The 14,896-nt window shown below is 38.7% G+C and overlaps 1 protein-coding gene across 1 annotated transcript; it reads right to left on the bottom strand.

The window, feature by feature from the left end:
* Positions 1–3: 3 nt before the first annotated feature.
* prpf31 (PRP31 pre-mRNA processing factor 31 homolog (yeast)) lies at positions 4–14,152 on the bottom strand. Its single transcript, XM_056258483.1, has 13 exons — positions 13,921–14,152; positions 13,769–13,829; positions 13,598–13,681; positions 13,401–13,498; positions 13,136–13,242; positions 11,148–11,317; positions 10,712–10,869; positions 10,525–10,614; positions 9,696–9,823; positions 4,850–4,922; positions 4,629–4,757; positions 2,233–2,331; positions 4–425 (listed from the first exon to the last, which is right to left on the bottom strand). The coding sequence occupies exons 1-13, from the start codon at positions 14,128–14,130 to the stop codon at positions 306–308; spliced, it is 1,527 nt and encodes a 508-aa protein (XP_056114458.1). The 5' UTR covers positions 14,131–14,152; the 3' UTR covers positions 4–305.
* Between the last annotated feature and the right edge of the window lie 744 nt (positions 14,153–14,896).

Raw genomic sequence — 14,896 nt, 5'->3', positions numbered from 1 at the left:
CAAAAAATGCTTAAAACAACTTGCATTTACCATGTTGTTTGTGATTTATATACAGCTCACAATTCCTTTGTACACATTAAAAAAAAAGATAAAATGAACAAAAATCAAAAATGTACACCAGAACATGTTTCTCTCCCTCTTCATTTCCTCTGCACAGAAAATAAGATCTCCAGTCACATGTCCTTGTGCTGTCCTCACACATGTCCGTCTGAGTGGGTGTGGTGTCGGAGTATAAATTAGCGGTTGAAGTGTGAATCCGTCCACGGCTGTCGATATATGTGGTTTCCTCCGTCTAACACACAGCCTCACACCTTGTCCTCCTTCTCACGCTTGATTTTGAGGAACTCAGCCATGTTGGAGAAATATTTCTGATTGGCTTCGCCCACCTTCTTTTCTGCAGCCTGCGGGTTCACAATCTCGAGCCCCTGAGAGACAGCAGACAGTGAAAAGATCAATCAACCAAACCACAGCTCTGCCGTGCAAAGGCAAAAGACCGTAACTTCGTTTTTGGTCGAAAATGAGTTATTGATATTTTTGGCACATTCAAGACCTCCTTTATCATGTGGATAAGTATCTTGAGTCAATTACGTTGTTTTTTCGAGAAATAATGGTTTGTCTTAACCGTAACTTCCAAAAGCCCATGAGAAACCAAGGCAGAACACCGTAACACCAGTTACGGCTCTTTGGCTTAGTTTTGGAACGCTCATATTGAGTTACGGCACTCTGCCTATGTTTAGCCGCGCGTCAATATGAAGTTACTGTGCTGGCGTTCTATCAAATAATGCTACCTATCAGATTATTCGGTGTTCTGCCTTTGTTTTACTCTCCATTAAATTTGAAATTACGATGTAGCCTGTGTACTTTGTACAGCTACCATCCGTCCCTGTAACTTCTGATGTCCTCAGAGCTTTGTCCTGCACTAATGCGGTCAGAACATTTAGTATGCTCTTAACCCGCTCCATCGACAAACGTGCGATATCGATCGCGAAGGATATATGCAGAGTTGACAGAAAAATGTTACACATACCGAAGCAGGTCAATACAACAAAGAACTAAAGCCCCGCCTCACCCAGTTTGGGTACCGGACCTAGTTGAAACAATCATGCATCTAGCTGGCAGAGTGCCAAAACTTCGCCGGCGCCTTCAGCTCCGCCTTGAACACGGTCGAGCCGACGCGGGACTAATATATCAGTATCACAGAGTGATAATAATAAAGCAACAAGGGTATATTGGCGCATACAGCATAATGAAGCAAGAAGTGCTGGTGCATACAACATCAGGACAGCTGTTAAAAGCATGCATACAAAACACAGCGTCTAGTGCTGCCACTAACGACTAATTTTCTAACGACTAATCTTTCGACTAATTTTTCGATTAGTCGACTAATCTAAACGACTAATTAAAAAAAAAATCAAGTGTTTATTTCGTTGTGTCCATTTTATTTTGAACTCAACTGAAGGGCCAAAACATAAAATGTCACCTGTTCAAAAACATTATGTATTAACAATCTAAGCATAAGTATCTGCATTTCCATTAGGCTATACCATATTAGTCAGAGTCCTAATCTAATCCTCTAATAACAAACATGTATGTATTACTTAAATTAGCTCTTTGTTCTGCCTTAAAAAATGTACAGTAAGCTAATAATGATTAATTTATGTACATTTCTGAAAAGCATAACTGATAACATCACTCTGAATAGTAAAGTAGCAATGCATTTTCTACTTTATAGCAAAGTAGTCTGAATAGCAATGCATTCATTTTGTTATGTAGATAATTTTCATTACTTTAATTGCCAGATTTTCAGTGTCCTACCTATAATTAATTTGGCGGGACAACTAAAAATCTTTAAAGTCATTTTTCTCAGTTCCACAGTCTAACGAGTTAAGGTCTTTTGCCTTTGTAGGGCAGAGCTGTCAGTCAGTGTTTCAGCAAGTGAACAACACTGAAACTGTGCAGCTCTGAGCAAGAACAATTTTAATGCAAAGGATGTAACCACTTTTAGACGTGTGATTTCCCCCCAAACCAGTTCAGCGGAAATCCCACCCTGCAGGTAATTCTAAAGATTCCATTGGTCATTCCAATCACTGTACTGATTGCCTACACCAAACACTGATCCCCAAGCCGACCCGTCACTGTAACCTTAACCAATTAAATTAGCCGCAGGGCGGGATTTCCGCTGAACGCCTTCGAGACGCACCAAAAGAATAGCACAAAAATGAGTTTGTGTACCTGTAAAGGAGTGAAGGCCACACTTGAGCTGGTTCCAGATGATCGGTCTCTGACAGTGGACTTCCCACCGTACGTCATGCTCTGCTTTTGCAGTGTCCGCTGCAGAAACAAAACATTTACAAGTAAATGCATGGAACGCATTAAACAAAACTGGGAAAAAAAATTATATTAAACAAATCTACACTAATGTTCAAAAATCTGGGGTCAGTTTTAAAGACATCAATATTTTTCTTTAGCAAGGACACATTAAATTGATGGAAAAAGACAGTAAACACTTTTACAGGTGCTGGTCAACGAATTAGAATTATTTTAAATAGTGCAATCATGAAATTCTTTGAATGCATTTTTTGTGCAGAAAGCAAATCAGGTGTTCACCGCACCTGTCCTACTCGTTAGACTAATCACAGAACTCGTTATCTGGAAAAAAATTTGCTCAGCTGAGCTTTCCAAAAGGCCCATTTAGGCCATTTAACTGTGACACTGTTGTTTTATTGAATTAGAATAATGGTGAAAGCGTTTCATTGAATTAGAATAAATGCTCAAATTTTTGTTTTCTGTGAAGAGTGTTCACTGTGCAGTATAAAGTCAGGGTTGAGTAGAATTTCTAAGTTGTAAAATCAATCATGGGTAAGCAGCGCGACCTCTCAACCGGAATAGTGGCTCAAATTCAAGCCCTTCGCCAACAAGGCTTGACCCAAACTAAAATTGCTGAGCAGCTCGGCATCAGCCAGTCTTCCGTCTGCAAAGCTCTCAAGAAAAACTGCAGCAAGCGCACCAACTGTTCCGGCGTCCGAAAAACTTCTGCTCGCGACAACAAGCAGCTGAGAAAGATCGCAGTCAGCAACCGGTTCAAGTCCACTTCCGAGCTCACCGACTTGTGGAACAAGCAGACCGGCGCTGACGTCTCCAGATCAACCACTTACCGTCGTCTGCGCGAACTCGGCTTCAAATCTCGCGTTCCAGCAGTAAAACCGATGCTGAACAAGAAACAAATGGTGAAACGGCTGAAGTGGGCCAAAGAACACGGCGAGTGGACTGCTGAAGACTGGCAGAAAGTGGTCTTCAGTGACGAATCACGCTTCTGCATCTCCTTCGGTGACCAAGGTCCTCGTGTCTGGCGTCGTGGTGGCGAAACCTACAACCACGAGTGCGTGAAAAGATCCGTCAAGTTTCCCCAGAGCGTTATGGTCTGGGGATGCATGTCCGCTCGAGGTGTAGGGAAACTCTGCTTCCTCAAGAAGACTGTCAATGCTGCCGTATATCAAGATGTTCTGGAAACGTTCCTGATTCCGACTGTTGAGGAACAGTTCGGCGAAGAAGACTTCATATTTCAACAGGATCTTGCACCGGCTCATGCGGCAAAGTCGACCAAAGATTGGTTCACTAAAAAACAGCTTGAAGTTTTGGCATGGCCGGCCAACTCGCCTGACCTCAATGTCATTGAAAGCCTTTGGGCCATCGTCAAGCGGAAAATTCGCGACAGAAAGCCTACTACGCTGGACCAACTGAAGCAGAACATCGCCACTGCCTGGGAAGCTGTGAGTGCGGAAACTTGCGACAAGCTGGTCAAATCGATGCCGCGGAGACTTCAGGCAGTCATACAAGCCAAAGGGGCAGCCACAAAATACTGAGAAAGTGATGATTGTAATTATAATAAAAATTATTGCAATTCAATGAAACGCTTTCACCATTATTCTAATTCAATAAAACAACAGTGTCACAGTTAAATGGCCTAAATGGGCCTTTTGGAAAGCTCAGCTGAGCAAATTTTTTTCCAGATAACGAGTTATGTGATTAGTCTAACGAGTAGGACAGGTGCGGTGAACACCTGATTTGCTTTCTGCACAAAAAATGCATTCAAAGAATTTCATGATTGCACTATTTAAAATAATTCTAATTCGTTGACCAGCACCTGTATGTTACAAAAGAGATTGATTTCAAATAAATGCTGTTATTTTGAACTTTCTATTCATCAAAGAATAATGAAAAAAAAAATTGTTTCCACAGAAATATCATGCAGCACAACCGTTTTCAACATTGATAAAGGTTTGAGCACCAAATCAGCATATAAGAATGATTTCTGAAGGATCATGTGATAGTAAAAATTGAAATTGAAATTTCAGCATCATTACTCAAGTCTTCAATTAAATTACATTTTAAAATATATTAAAATAGAAAAGTAATTTTAAATTGCAATAATATTTCATACTTTAGTTGTTTTTACTGTATTTTTGATCAAATAAATGCAGTGCGGGTAAAAAGCTAAAAAAACTTTTAAAAAAAACTAAACTTACTGGCCCCAAATTTTAGACCGGGAGTGTATAGAAATACACTTAAGATTAGAAGTTACATTAAAAAAATTTATTTGTGATTTATGTTACAGTAAGCAGACATACCTGTAAGGATTTGGATATTCTGGCCTTGGTGGAGTCATTGACCTGAGCTTGCCTGACCCTGCCACTACCAGACTTTCCCAGTTGACCGAGACTGAAGCCCAGATCCTCCTGATAAGCATCATCCTCGATCTTACAGGCAGAGAGACAGAAAGTTTGTAATAGACCGTTTTGAAATTTCATGGATTAATTAACAGTTATGCATACTAATGGATAACTTCTACCTCTGCAAATGTCATTCTGTTGGCATGTTTCCTAATTTCTGTCAGACCCAGCCTCTCTTTCATTTTACGATACCTGAGAGAACGGGAAAAAAAAGATTTTTTTTTCAAATTTTGAAAAAGTTCATGTAGTGTCATATTTAAGAACAAATTAGTGTATAATATAATATTTCCCCTTTCTTTTGCTTAAAGGTGCAGTAAGCGATTTCTGAGAAATACTGTTGGATCGGACAGAGCACAACACACTTGTAACTAGGGCTGTCAACTTTAGTCGTTTAGTCGACTAATCGGTCGATGCCGTCTTGGTCGACTGACATTCTTATTGGTCGACCAGTTGCATTTTTTTTTTTTACCAATAGAAAGAAATTTTCAATGATTTACTCCTTGATATTTATTCCTTTATAAGCAGTTATTAGGGCCCGAGCACCGATGGTGTGAGGACCCTCTTGGAATTGCTCTGTTTATACATTACTGTATTCTAAATATAATTAGCCTATGGTTTATCCCCAACTTTAAATGCTTTAATTTAGGCTATTTCGTAACAGCGCCACAGTTTAGCGCACACACATAGAACACTCGGTTCGCCCCTGTGGCTGGCTGCGCTGCTGCTTCGTGCTCAGTAAGGGATATAGGTAGTTTAGCTGTATTCATTCAGTTAGAACGCTACTTGTTTCGGTTTTTATGTTTTTATACACTATATGTTTTTATCTCGATGCGGCGTGGACGCACTAAAAAAAAAAAAAAAAAAAAAAAAAAAAAAAAGAGCGCGTCGCACCGCGACCGCGTTGCTTCCATCATGAGCGCCCACACCGCGCGCCTACATTTGAAATCGAACTTGAGCGCTCAAAAGACGTGAGCAGTCCCTTTAACGGCCTTATCATGCTGACTCAATAGATTGTGTTTTCTTGATATGTTTTTGTTTTTATTTGTACACTTGACGCATTTAAAAATAGCCTAAATAATGTAACAAAACGAAAATAAACCTATATGCGGTCCTACAATACAGCCTATTATTATTAGGATTGTTTTTTAGGCTCTTTGGGTTTTTTTGTGTGTTTGTTTTAAAACTACTAGATCGCTGGACAAAAGTTAACCCATAGCTTTGAAAGTAAAGAAGAATATAGAGCCTGTATAAACGAGAGCTTTTGTTAGGATTTTTCATTGTGGCAGATAGCAGTTATATTTTTTGTAGCGTGTGGTGTGGTCAGGTGCGCGATTGTGACTGTTACTATAGACCTAGGACAGTCAGTGCTCCTCACTTTTTGCAGTTTAAAAAAAAAAAACATTGAGTAACATTGCTGTTGTTGTAATGTTAGCTATAGTAACAGAAAAGTTTCGAGTGTCATTGTTTGTCTGGAGCTGATGTGCTGGTGACTAACAACCAACTGTTGCTTTATATAGTCTTGTGTACTTATTAGGGGTGGAACGGTACATGTATTCGTACCGAAACGGTACGGGCGTCACGGTTCGGTGCACGAATTTACACGGAGAATACACGGTATAAAAATAAATAAAACTCGCGTGAAAATGAATTAATGTAATGCGGAAGTAGATACGCGTGTTCTTTAGGGACACATAATCTGTACCATCGGCTTGCTCTGAACGCGCGTTCACTTCAAACGTTGGCTTTATACGCGCGTCCTATTCGCTTTGGACTAGCGTCGAACTAGACGCGATAGACGCGAATTTAACGCTCTATTTGCGGTTGGTGTGACCACATAATGAACAGGCTGCGATGTCAAGATTGCAATGCTGGAGTGTGTGTGTTTGTGTGTGAGAGAGAGGCGCGCGGGCGCGATCGAACAGTGGAAACATAAAAAACATACTCATACGTCATTTTGTTCATACAGATCATTAAACCTGCAAAGTGTTTACTTATATTTGTGTACACTCGCAATAAAACACAACATTGTGCTTTTGTCACACTGTAAACTCTTGTCAAACTGTAACCTACAACTGTCACCCAACCAAAATCTCTCTCTCACACACACTGTTTTAAAAGCAAAACATATTTATCCAACTCCATTTCAAAAGAGTCTGTGGGTCCCATCTTTTAGAAATTCATCATATCGCATTGGTTTTCATTTCTTGTCCTCGGAGCACTAATCTTAAACATTCTACATTGATTAAAAAAGAAAAATCGAATGCGTTTTTAATGGTAGTATTATTTTATACAGAAATCAATTATTTATAATTCAGATGAGAATAATGTTACATTGTTAATTAATAATGTTAATTAAAATTAAGGAAAACAAATATATTTATCTGAAATATAGCAAATTAATTTTAAATTAATTCAGGTACAATTACCAAACATATAGCAAGGTCTTTTTGTCTTTTTATTAATTTAATTAATAAACGAATTATATAAAACTATTGTCAGTGCACTACAAATAAACTGGTTCTATGCCTTTATTAATAAAACTTATTTAAAAAATACAATGCCTTCTGCATTTTTGTTTTGCTTTTCCCTCCATTGTACCGAAATCGTACCGAACCGTGATGTCTGAACCGAAGTATGAACCGAACCGTGACTTCTGTGTACCGTTCCACCCCTAGTACTTATGTTCATTTTTTGTTCTTCCTTGTCATTCGTTCATCAGCTTTATTTTTTGTGAAGCATAATTTTGCTTTACTTCAGCTCTGATAAAGAGACATCCACTCTTGCATTGCGTGTTTGGGGCGGAGCAATAAAGTGAGAGGTGTTTTCGTTTAGGTTTATTTCAAATTAGGGCTGTCACGATGTTAGATTTTTCACACCACGGTTATTGTGGCCAAAATAATTCACAATATCGATATATCGCGATATCTATAGAATCTATAAGGGGGGTGTAGTTTTTCTTTTTTACCCAACAAACATAAGATGGTGGCTACACATTCTGGAGCGCCGCATCGCGTGTAGGACAACTCGAGGTATCGCACACCGGACGTGCACTTTCTCAGTTTATGGCCAGCAGTATTCTTATGTTTAAGGAGATTATGAAATTAAGATAATGTCTGTAGGCTACTATGTTATGATTGTACTGTACAATTAAATACAATAGTTGCTGAGTCTGTGATCTGAACACTTTACCTCAGAGCATCCATTAACTGAATGAATTGAGAATATCACCTGAAAATCCGATAACAGCAGCAATCTTCATTCAAGCAGCTGATTTCTGTAAATTAATGTAAAACTAATGTACATTGCAGCACAGGGTGAAGTAATTTACGATTATTTAAGACAAATATAATGTAAATTTAATATAAAACTATGTAAATGGCACTCTGTGTCGCGGCAGGATTTTGAACAAGAGCCGTTGCTGGGCGCCGCGGACAGACGCCGAATGGCACAACCGGTGTGTGTACACTCGAAGAGAAAATGTGTTCGAATTTTAAAGACGTGGTGCTGCGCTTCTCGTCCGGTGTGCGATCCCCTTTAAAGTGTTGTTTTTCTCAGAGTAGCTGCGCGGCCCGGGCTGCGTCTTCTTGCTTGATAGGTGTCATCGGGTGCAATACAGCCACCTGAGAGGTCAACCAGCTACTCGCGCTGGAGTATTTACGTGTCATGTTATCATAACAGTCCTATTCATTTTAAACATCGTGATTATCACCAATACCGTTATATTGCCACTAGGGCTGCACGTTTTCAAGTTTTTCATTAACCTTTAACCGAGGCCCTTAGCGGTTAATACTCGGTTAACCATAGTGTGCGCGCCGCAACCCCGAGATAGACACACGAGAAAGGGGTAGTTCATTTTTAACACCTTTAATAACTGGTTGGACCACATTTAAAACGAAATGAATTTATAGAAATAAAACGCAGTGGTAAGGACAGAGCAGTTATGGTGTGTTCACACCGAACGCGAATTTAATTATATGTGCGAGTGATTACATACAAAGTCAATGCAAAGACGCGAATAGACGCATCATTCGCTCCGGGCGTTGCGAATGACGCGAATTGGGCGACGCGTTTGCCGCGAATGTCTTTCGCGCAAGTTGAAAAATTTGAACTCGAGCGAATGTTCAAGCTAGACGCGTAACGTTATTTGACGCTCTATTCGCGTTCGGTGTGAACACACCAGACCATAATGATGCCCGGGTGTTGGCTGTTGAGATGGTACAACAACGAGGTTGTACTTGAATATATATCTAAGCACTGCATTGCAATACTTGCATTTTGCCCCGTCATTCTCGATTTTAAAGTGCTCCCACGCTGTGCTTTTCTTTGCCCGCTTCATTTTAGAAAACTGGTCATGACTAGCCTACTTCTTGTGGACATTACAAATGTATGGGAGCGCTCTGGCGGTCTCTGGTGGTGCAAAAATGTATTACAACTAAATTCAATGCACGCCATTGACGCCACTTAACCGAGCAAAATGTTTCACTCGGTTAAGCAATTTTTAACGGTTAATCGGTTAACCAAGGACACCCCTAATTGCCACACTCTAAATTAACACGATGTCGATATTTCATGCTTTGAATATCACGATTATCGTCAACACCGGTATATTGCAACACCCTCTATTTCAAATATCAACAGTGTTTCTCAGAAACCGCTTACTGCACCTTTAATTGGCAAGAAAAATGTCAATGCAAAATTTGAGATAATTATGAAATTGTCAAAACTTACGTCATATATAATATAAATCTAAACAATGAATCTTGTTTTTGTCCTTTCCCTTTAATTTATTTTTGCTTGTCACTAAAGTAATATATAAATAGTATTTCCCCTTTAAAATTTATTTTGCTTCTCATGAAAAATATTGCAATGCAAAATCTCAATGTTCCTCTGAGGAAAAAAATATTATGAAATGACATTTTCTTGGCACCACAGGGACCCATCATTCCCATCCGTTATGATCCTCACCTTCTACCTCCTCTCTTCTTCCTCTGTCCATCCAGGGGAGCTGGAAGAGGCTTCACCTGCTTGACTGGAGGGGGCTCCTGCCATTTATCAAACTTTCGCTCGATCTCTTCCTTCAGATCATAGCCAACCTGCACACAAACAAACAAGTTAATCAAGAGAAAGTAATATAGTACTTCTAAACATTTTCTTACAGCAAAGATGGTCTAACTTTAACATTTGACACGAGTTAACTTTACAGTGATGCAGACAATAGGTGCTTTTACATGAAGCATTGCATTCTGATTACAATGGGTGGGATAAACCTATTCTAATCTGTTCGATAATACATGCAAACACGTGATCAGATTGAAAAACGAAACTGGAAATTTTTGCACATTTGTGCAATGTAAAAATGGCCTAAGGGTGCATTACGCACAGAACGAGCTGATGTTGTTGTTGAATATAGTAAATGACTGTCGTGTCAATCTAAAATTCTCTTTCCGCTCCTCATCTGTGAAGTAGTGCAGGACAACGTTGTCCCATAAGCGCTTGCTTTGGACTCTCATCTGCAGACACGTTGTTTTGGGAAAGGGAGTTTTTACTGCTTGACTAATACAAGTATCATGGCAAAAAGCTTTGTGTGCTCGTTGTCTCCTAATTAGGACCTGAAATGGCTAAATATTAAGTCTTTTTTTTTAAACAAAGGAGGATGGCTAGTATGCGACAACAGCAGGAATCTCTGTGCACATCAACCCGATCACTTTATTTAGCATTCGTGTAAACACTATGTTCGGATTCAACAATCGGAATGATTTCTATGTAAAACGTGGCTACTGATGCGATCGCTGACCTTGCCAACAGTACTCTCGTGAAAACTGTCCACACGAGAAGCCAGAGTGCATTTAGCTGCAACCAGACGAGCTGCTTTTCTCCTCAGATCCTGTAAACATAGAAAAATGGAATGTTATTCTAAATAAAAATGATCAAATAAAAGAAATGAAAAATAATTGAGTGAAAGCAAAAAGGTTGATGCTCACTGGAGGCAGAGACTGCACTACATCACAGTGGTAGATGTAGCCTGTGTGGGGCAGCAGGGACGTGCTGCTGAATCCAGACAGTGTCCTCCGCTGGGCTCCCAGTAACATCAGATTACATGCAGGCATCTTGGACAGGTTAGTCAGCCCACCAGCAACACCTGTAATGAGGGGGGAAGTATGCATTTGGCCAGAAACAGATCCGAAATAGAAGGGATGAAAAGCGGTATATTGATTGCGATCAAGCATAAGCATCTTAAGTGAATAGTTCTCCCCCCTCCCCCCCAAAAAAAAAAAACTAAAATACCATTCTTTACAATTAACCTTCTTTGTCCCACAGAAGAAAGTCAAGTAGGTTTGGAACAACATGTAAATGACAATTGTTATTTTTGGGTGAACTATGCACTTTATTGAGCAGCCTCCAACCTCTTGTTCTCACCCATGATTTTGGCAGCAGTTGAAGCTCCAACAATAATGGAAAGATTTGGAGCAATAAATGACATCCTGGATTCCACATATTCATAGATCCTGTGTTTTGATTGGTTAAGCTCAAGGGCCATGTCACACGCTTCCTCCAATCGCTGGAGCTCATCATCACCAAGCATTGTTCTGCAAACATCCAATAATTTAATCAGAAAATCAGCAAAATTACACTACCTATCAAAAGTTGGGGGTTGATAATTCTTTTAAAATTTTCTTGAAAGAAGTCTCTGATGCTTATCATGGATGCAAGTATTTACTTGGCATTTTTGCTTTTTTTTCACGAAGTATGATTTTGCTTCACTTCAGCTATGATAAAGAGACATCAACTTTTGCATTGCATGCTTGGTAGCGGAGCAATGAAGGGAGGGGTGTTTGTTTAGGTGGATTTCAAATGTCAACAGTTTCTCTCGGAAATCGCTTACTGCACAAGAAAAGTGTCAAGAAAAAAGGTCAATGCAAAATTTTACAAAACTTATGAATGTCAAAAAAATTTTACAATCATATTTAAAGAATGAATCTAAAAAAAAAATCTTGTTTTTTTGTACTTTAATTTTAAAATAATTACAATGCAACTGTTTTTGATGAATTTCTTTCTTTCGTTCTACCACAAACCTCATATACAAGGTCATTATGATACTTCCCTTTTCAAATTTCTTTTGCAATATTTTTCTTGACAAATAAGCAATGTAAATAAATATTGCAATGCTTATCATGGCTGCACTTATTTGATAAAAATAAAGCAAAAACAGTAATATTATGAAATAATTGTAAAGTAACTTTTCTATTTGAATTTTAAAAAGTAGTTTCTGTGATGGCAAAGCTGGATTTTCAGCAGTCTTCAGTGTCACAAGATCCTTCAGAAATCATTCTACTATGCTGATTGGTGCACAAGAAAAAAATTCTTATCAATGTTGAAAACATTTGTGCTGCTTAATGTTTTTAAATATTGTTTTCAGATTCTTTGATAAGTCAAAAGGTCAAAAGAACAACATTTATTTGAAATAAAAACAAATGACATTACTGTCACAATTCAATGTAAACTGGATTTAAAGGGGTGGTTCAGGATTTTGGACATCGGGCCTCATTTCCAAGTTAGCCTTAGTGTTGTTTATCAGTGGAGACAGTTTTCAAAAATTTTCATCCAGTCGTTCCAGTTGCATAGTTCGCCGGTGCTAGGCTAGCGCGAGTCAACGGTAACTGCTAGCCTGCCTTTAAAAACAGTTTTACCCACTCCACAGTACACCAAAAGCAAATAAATTATAACGCCAGACTATCGATGTAAATGTCTGTTAAGAGAATAATGTTAAAAATCAAACTACTCTTGCATCTCAATGATCGCAATACATTTACAGGAACTAGTTTCTCAGCAGCGGCGGAATTTTACTTTGCTCCGGTTAGTAGTACTGCACGGAAAAGTAAACACAGAACCGAAGCGCACTACAGTCAGGACTACCTGCACTACCTCTCTCTCTCTGTTGCCTAGGTAACTACATATCACTCCGCCGCTGCTGTAGAGTGTGCTAATAAATACAGGGAACAAAGTGTAACTATTGCAATGCAATTAAAGGGTAGTTTGATTTCTAACATTATTCTCTCAACAGACATTTACATCGATAGTCTGGCGTTATAATTTATTTGCTTTTGGTGTACTGTGGAGTGGGTAAAACTGTTTTTAAATGGCAGGCTAGCAGTTACCGGTGACTCACGCTAGCCTAGCACCGGCGAACTATGCAACTGGAACGACTGGATGAAAATTTTTGAAAACTGTCTCCACTGATAAATAACACTATGGCTAACTTGGAAATGAGGCCCGATGTCCAAAATTCTGAACCACCCCTTTAATTTCTTACTCCAACTTTGAACCGTTAGCAAATATCTACAATAAAAAAAAATTGTAGATTCTCTTCCTATAATCATACTGAATCTATCCATCAACTCACTCACCCTTGTGTGGTTGAGGCGGTGACACTGACCACCATGATAGTAGCATTGGTCAAGATCTGCTGGAGTGTCTCATTGTTTTTGCACTTCTCTAGATTGTTGCCCAGCTCCTGAACACACACAAACCCATGAACTTATAACACACACGTGAACTTAGATTTAAAGGCAAAACACAGATCAGAGGACATAACTGATATGATGGCTTTTTTTTTTTTTTTTTTTGCATGAACAGGCCACTCAAAAATGCTTGAGACGAACAGGTTTCTACCTTAACAGTTCTGATATAATCTAGTGCATTTGGCACCAGGGACTCCAGTTCAGGAAACCTTTTGGAGTACTTGTCACGAACAAACTTGTGAATGATATCTGGGGAGGAAATAAGGTGGAAGCGATGTTATCGTGCTTGAGAATTTTAATAAATCTTGTAATTTAATATTAAAGGAAGATTAAAAATAGTAAACTCACTAAGTTCATTGTCTATTTCCACTGTCAGATTGTTGGCAGAGACAATGAGTCTGTACTCTGGGTCTGATTCGACAGGTCCAGATACTGAAGAGAGTGGAAAGACGTTAAAAATATAAAATCAATATTTATCAGCATCTGGCACGTTTCTTAAAGTAGGAGGATGTTGCTTACCTTCCGAATTCTTTTTTTGATTTCCAACATATTGACCGACTTTATCCATGATTTCAGCGAACTGAGGAAAGTCAAGAAGTTTGCATTAAGTTAGTGTAACGCTTAAGGGAGAATCCAGTTATAGATAAATAGGATTAAAGGAAAAAACTCACTGGCTTGCTGTGTCTTAGTTTTGCTATGGATGTGACACTCTCCGTCCCACTGTAATCCACCTCCATCTCCTCGGGTATGTCCTCCAGACCTCCAGTTTGTCTCTCGCTGGGTTCCCCATCACTCTCACCCTCTTCTTCACCGGGGTACTGCCCGTCCTCTTCTTCTCTTGCCTCCTCCAAGTCGGCAAGCAGCTCGTCTGCCAAAGACATCTACAAATAGAGCGAGTAAATAAACGCCAATTAAGATAATAAACACTAATTTTTGATGAACGAGGTCTTTATACTAGTTTTCAGGGTAAAATGAGCTCCAACTTACATTTTCAGACCGTCTCCTCTTCTCACTTTAAGAAACAAGATTGTGAGCTAACATGAAACGACTTACTAACGCACAACCATGCGCAGTTGCGCACAACACCAAACAAGGCGCTGAAGTCGCAGGTTAAATGCGTCACATGTTTTACAGCAAAGGCTTCTGGGAAATGTGTTAAGGAACGCGTATGGCATTTTCCACGATTAAGGTATCAAATAGAGCCTGAAAATCTAAGAAAATGTAGCATTTAAAATATATATATATATATATATATTATTTTTTTTACATAGATATTGTAACCCTGACAGCAACATCCTGGACATCTAATATAAATACACTTTAAAACCCTAAATCTTTTTTCTTGAATGTAATCAATTTTCTAGAAATAAACAACAAATAAACAAAAAGTAAACAAATTAATGATATATATATATTTTTTTATTAACTTTAATTTTTTTTTCAATGTTTTTCTCCTTTTTTGTTGTAATGGGATAAAATCATAGGGTAACAGCTGCATCCAAAATGTGTGACAGATACAATATTTCATGTTCATGATAGTTAAAAAATAATTGTACTATTTTTTCTACTAATTTTATGCTAGATAATAGTTTATAAACATATCTAATAGGCCACACAACAACAGACACAGGATTTTTGCTTCATGGG

Source organism: Rhinichthys klamathensis, unplaced genomic scaffold (assembly GCF_029890125.1).
Source record: "Rhinichthys klamathensis goyatoka isolate OS25496 unplaced genomic scaffold, OSU_Roscu_1.1 h1tg000152l_1, whole genome shotgun sequence".
In the NCBI taxonomy this organism is placed as follows: domain Eukaryota; kingdom Metazoa; phylum Chordata; class Actinopteri; order Cypriniformes; family Leuciscidae; genus Rhinichthys; species Rhinichthys klamathensis.
The sequence above is the reverse complement of the archived record's forward strand: the minus strand, read 5'-3'. Positions and strand labels throughout refer to the sequence as shown.

What these genes read in the sequence shown, in the direction of transcription:
- prpf31 (XM_056258483.1), bottom strand. Translation starts at nt 14,130, where the DNA reads ATGTCTTTGGCAGACGAGCTGCTTGCCGACTTGGAGGAGGCAAGAGAA. An exon ending in ACCGCCTCAACCACACAAGG is followed by an intron (nt 11,318 to 13,135) that starts GTGAGTGAGTTG and finishes GGATGTTTGCAG; the next exon opens with AACAATGCTTGGTGATGATG. An exon ending in AAGAAGAGAGGAGGTAGAAG is followed by an intron (nt 4,923 to 9,695) that starts GTGAGGATCATA and finishes CCGTTCTCTCAG; the next exon opens with GTATCGTAAAATGAAAGAGA.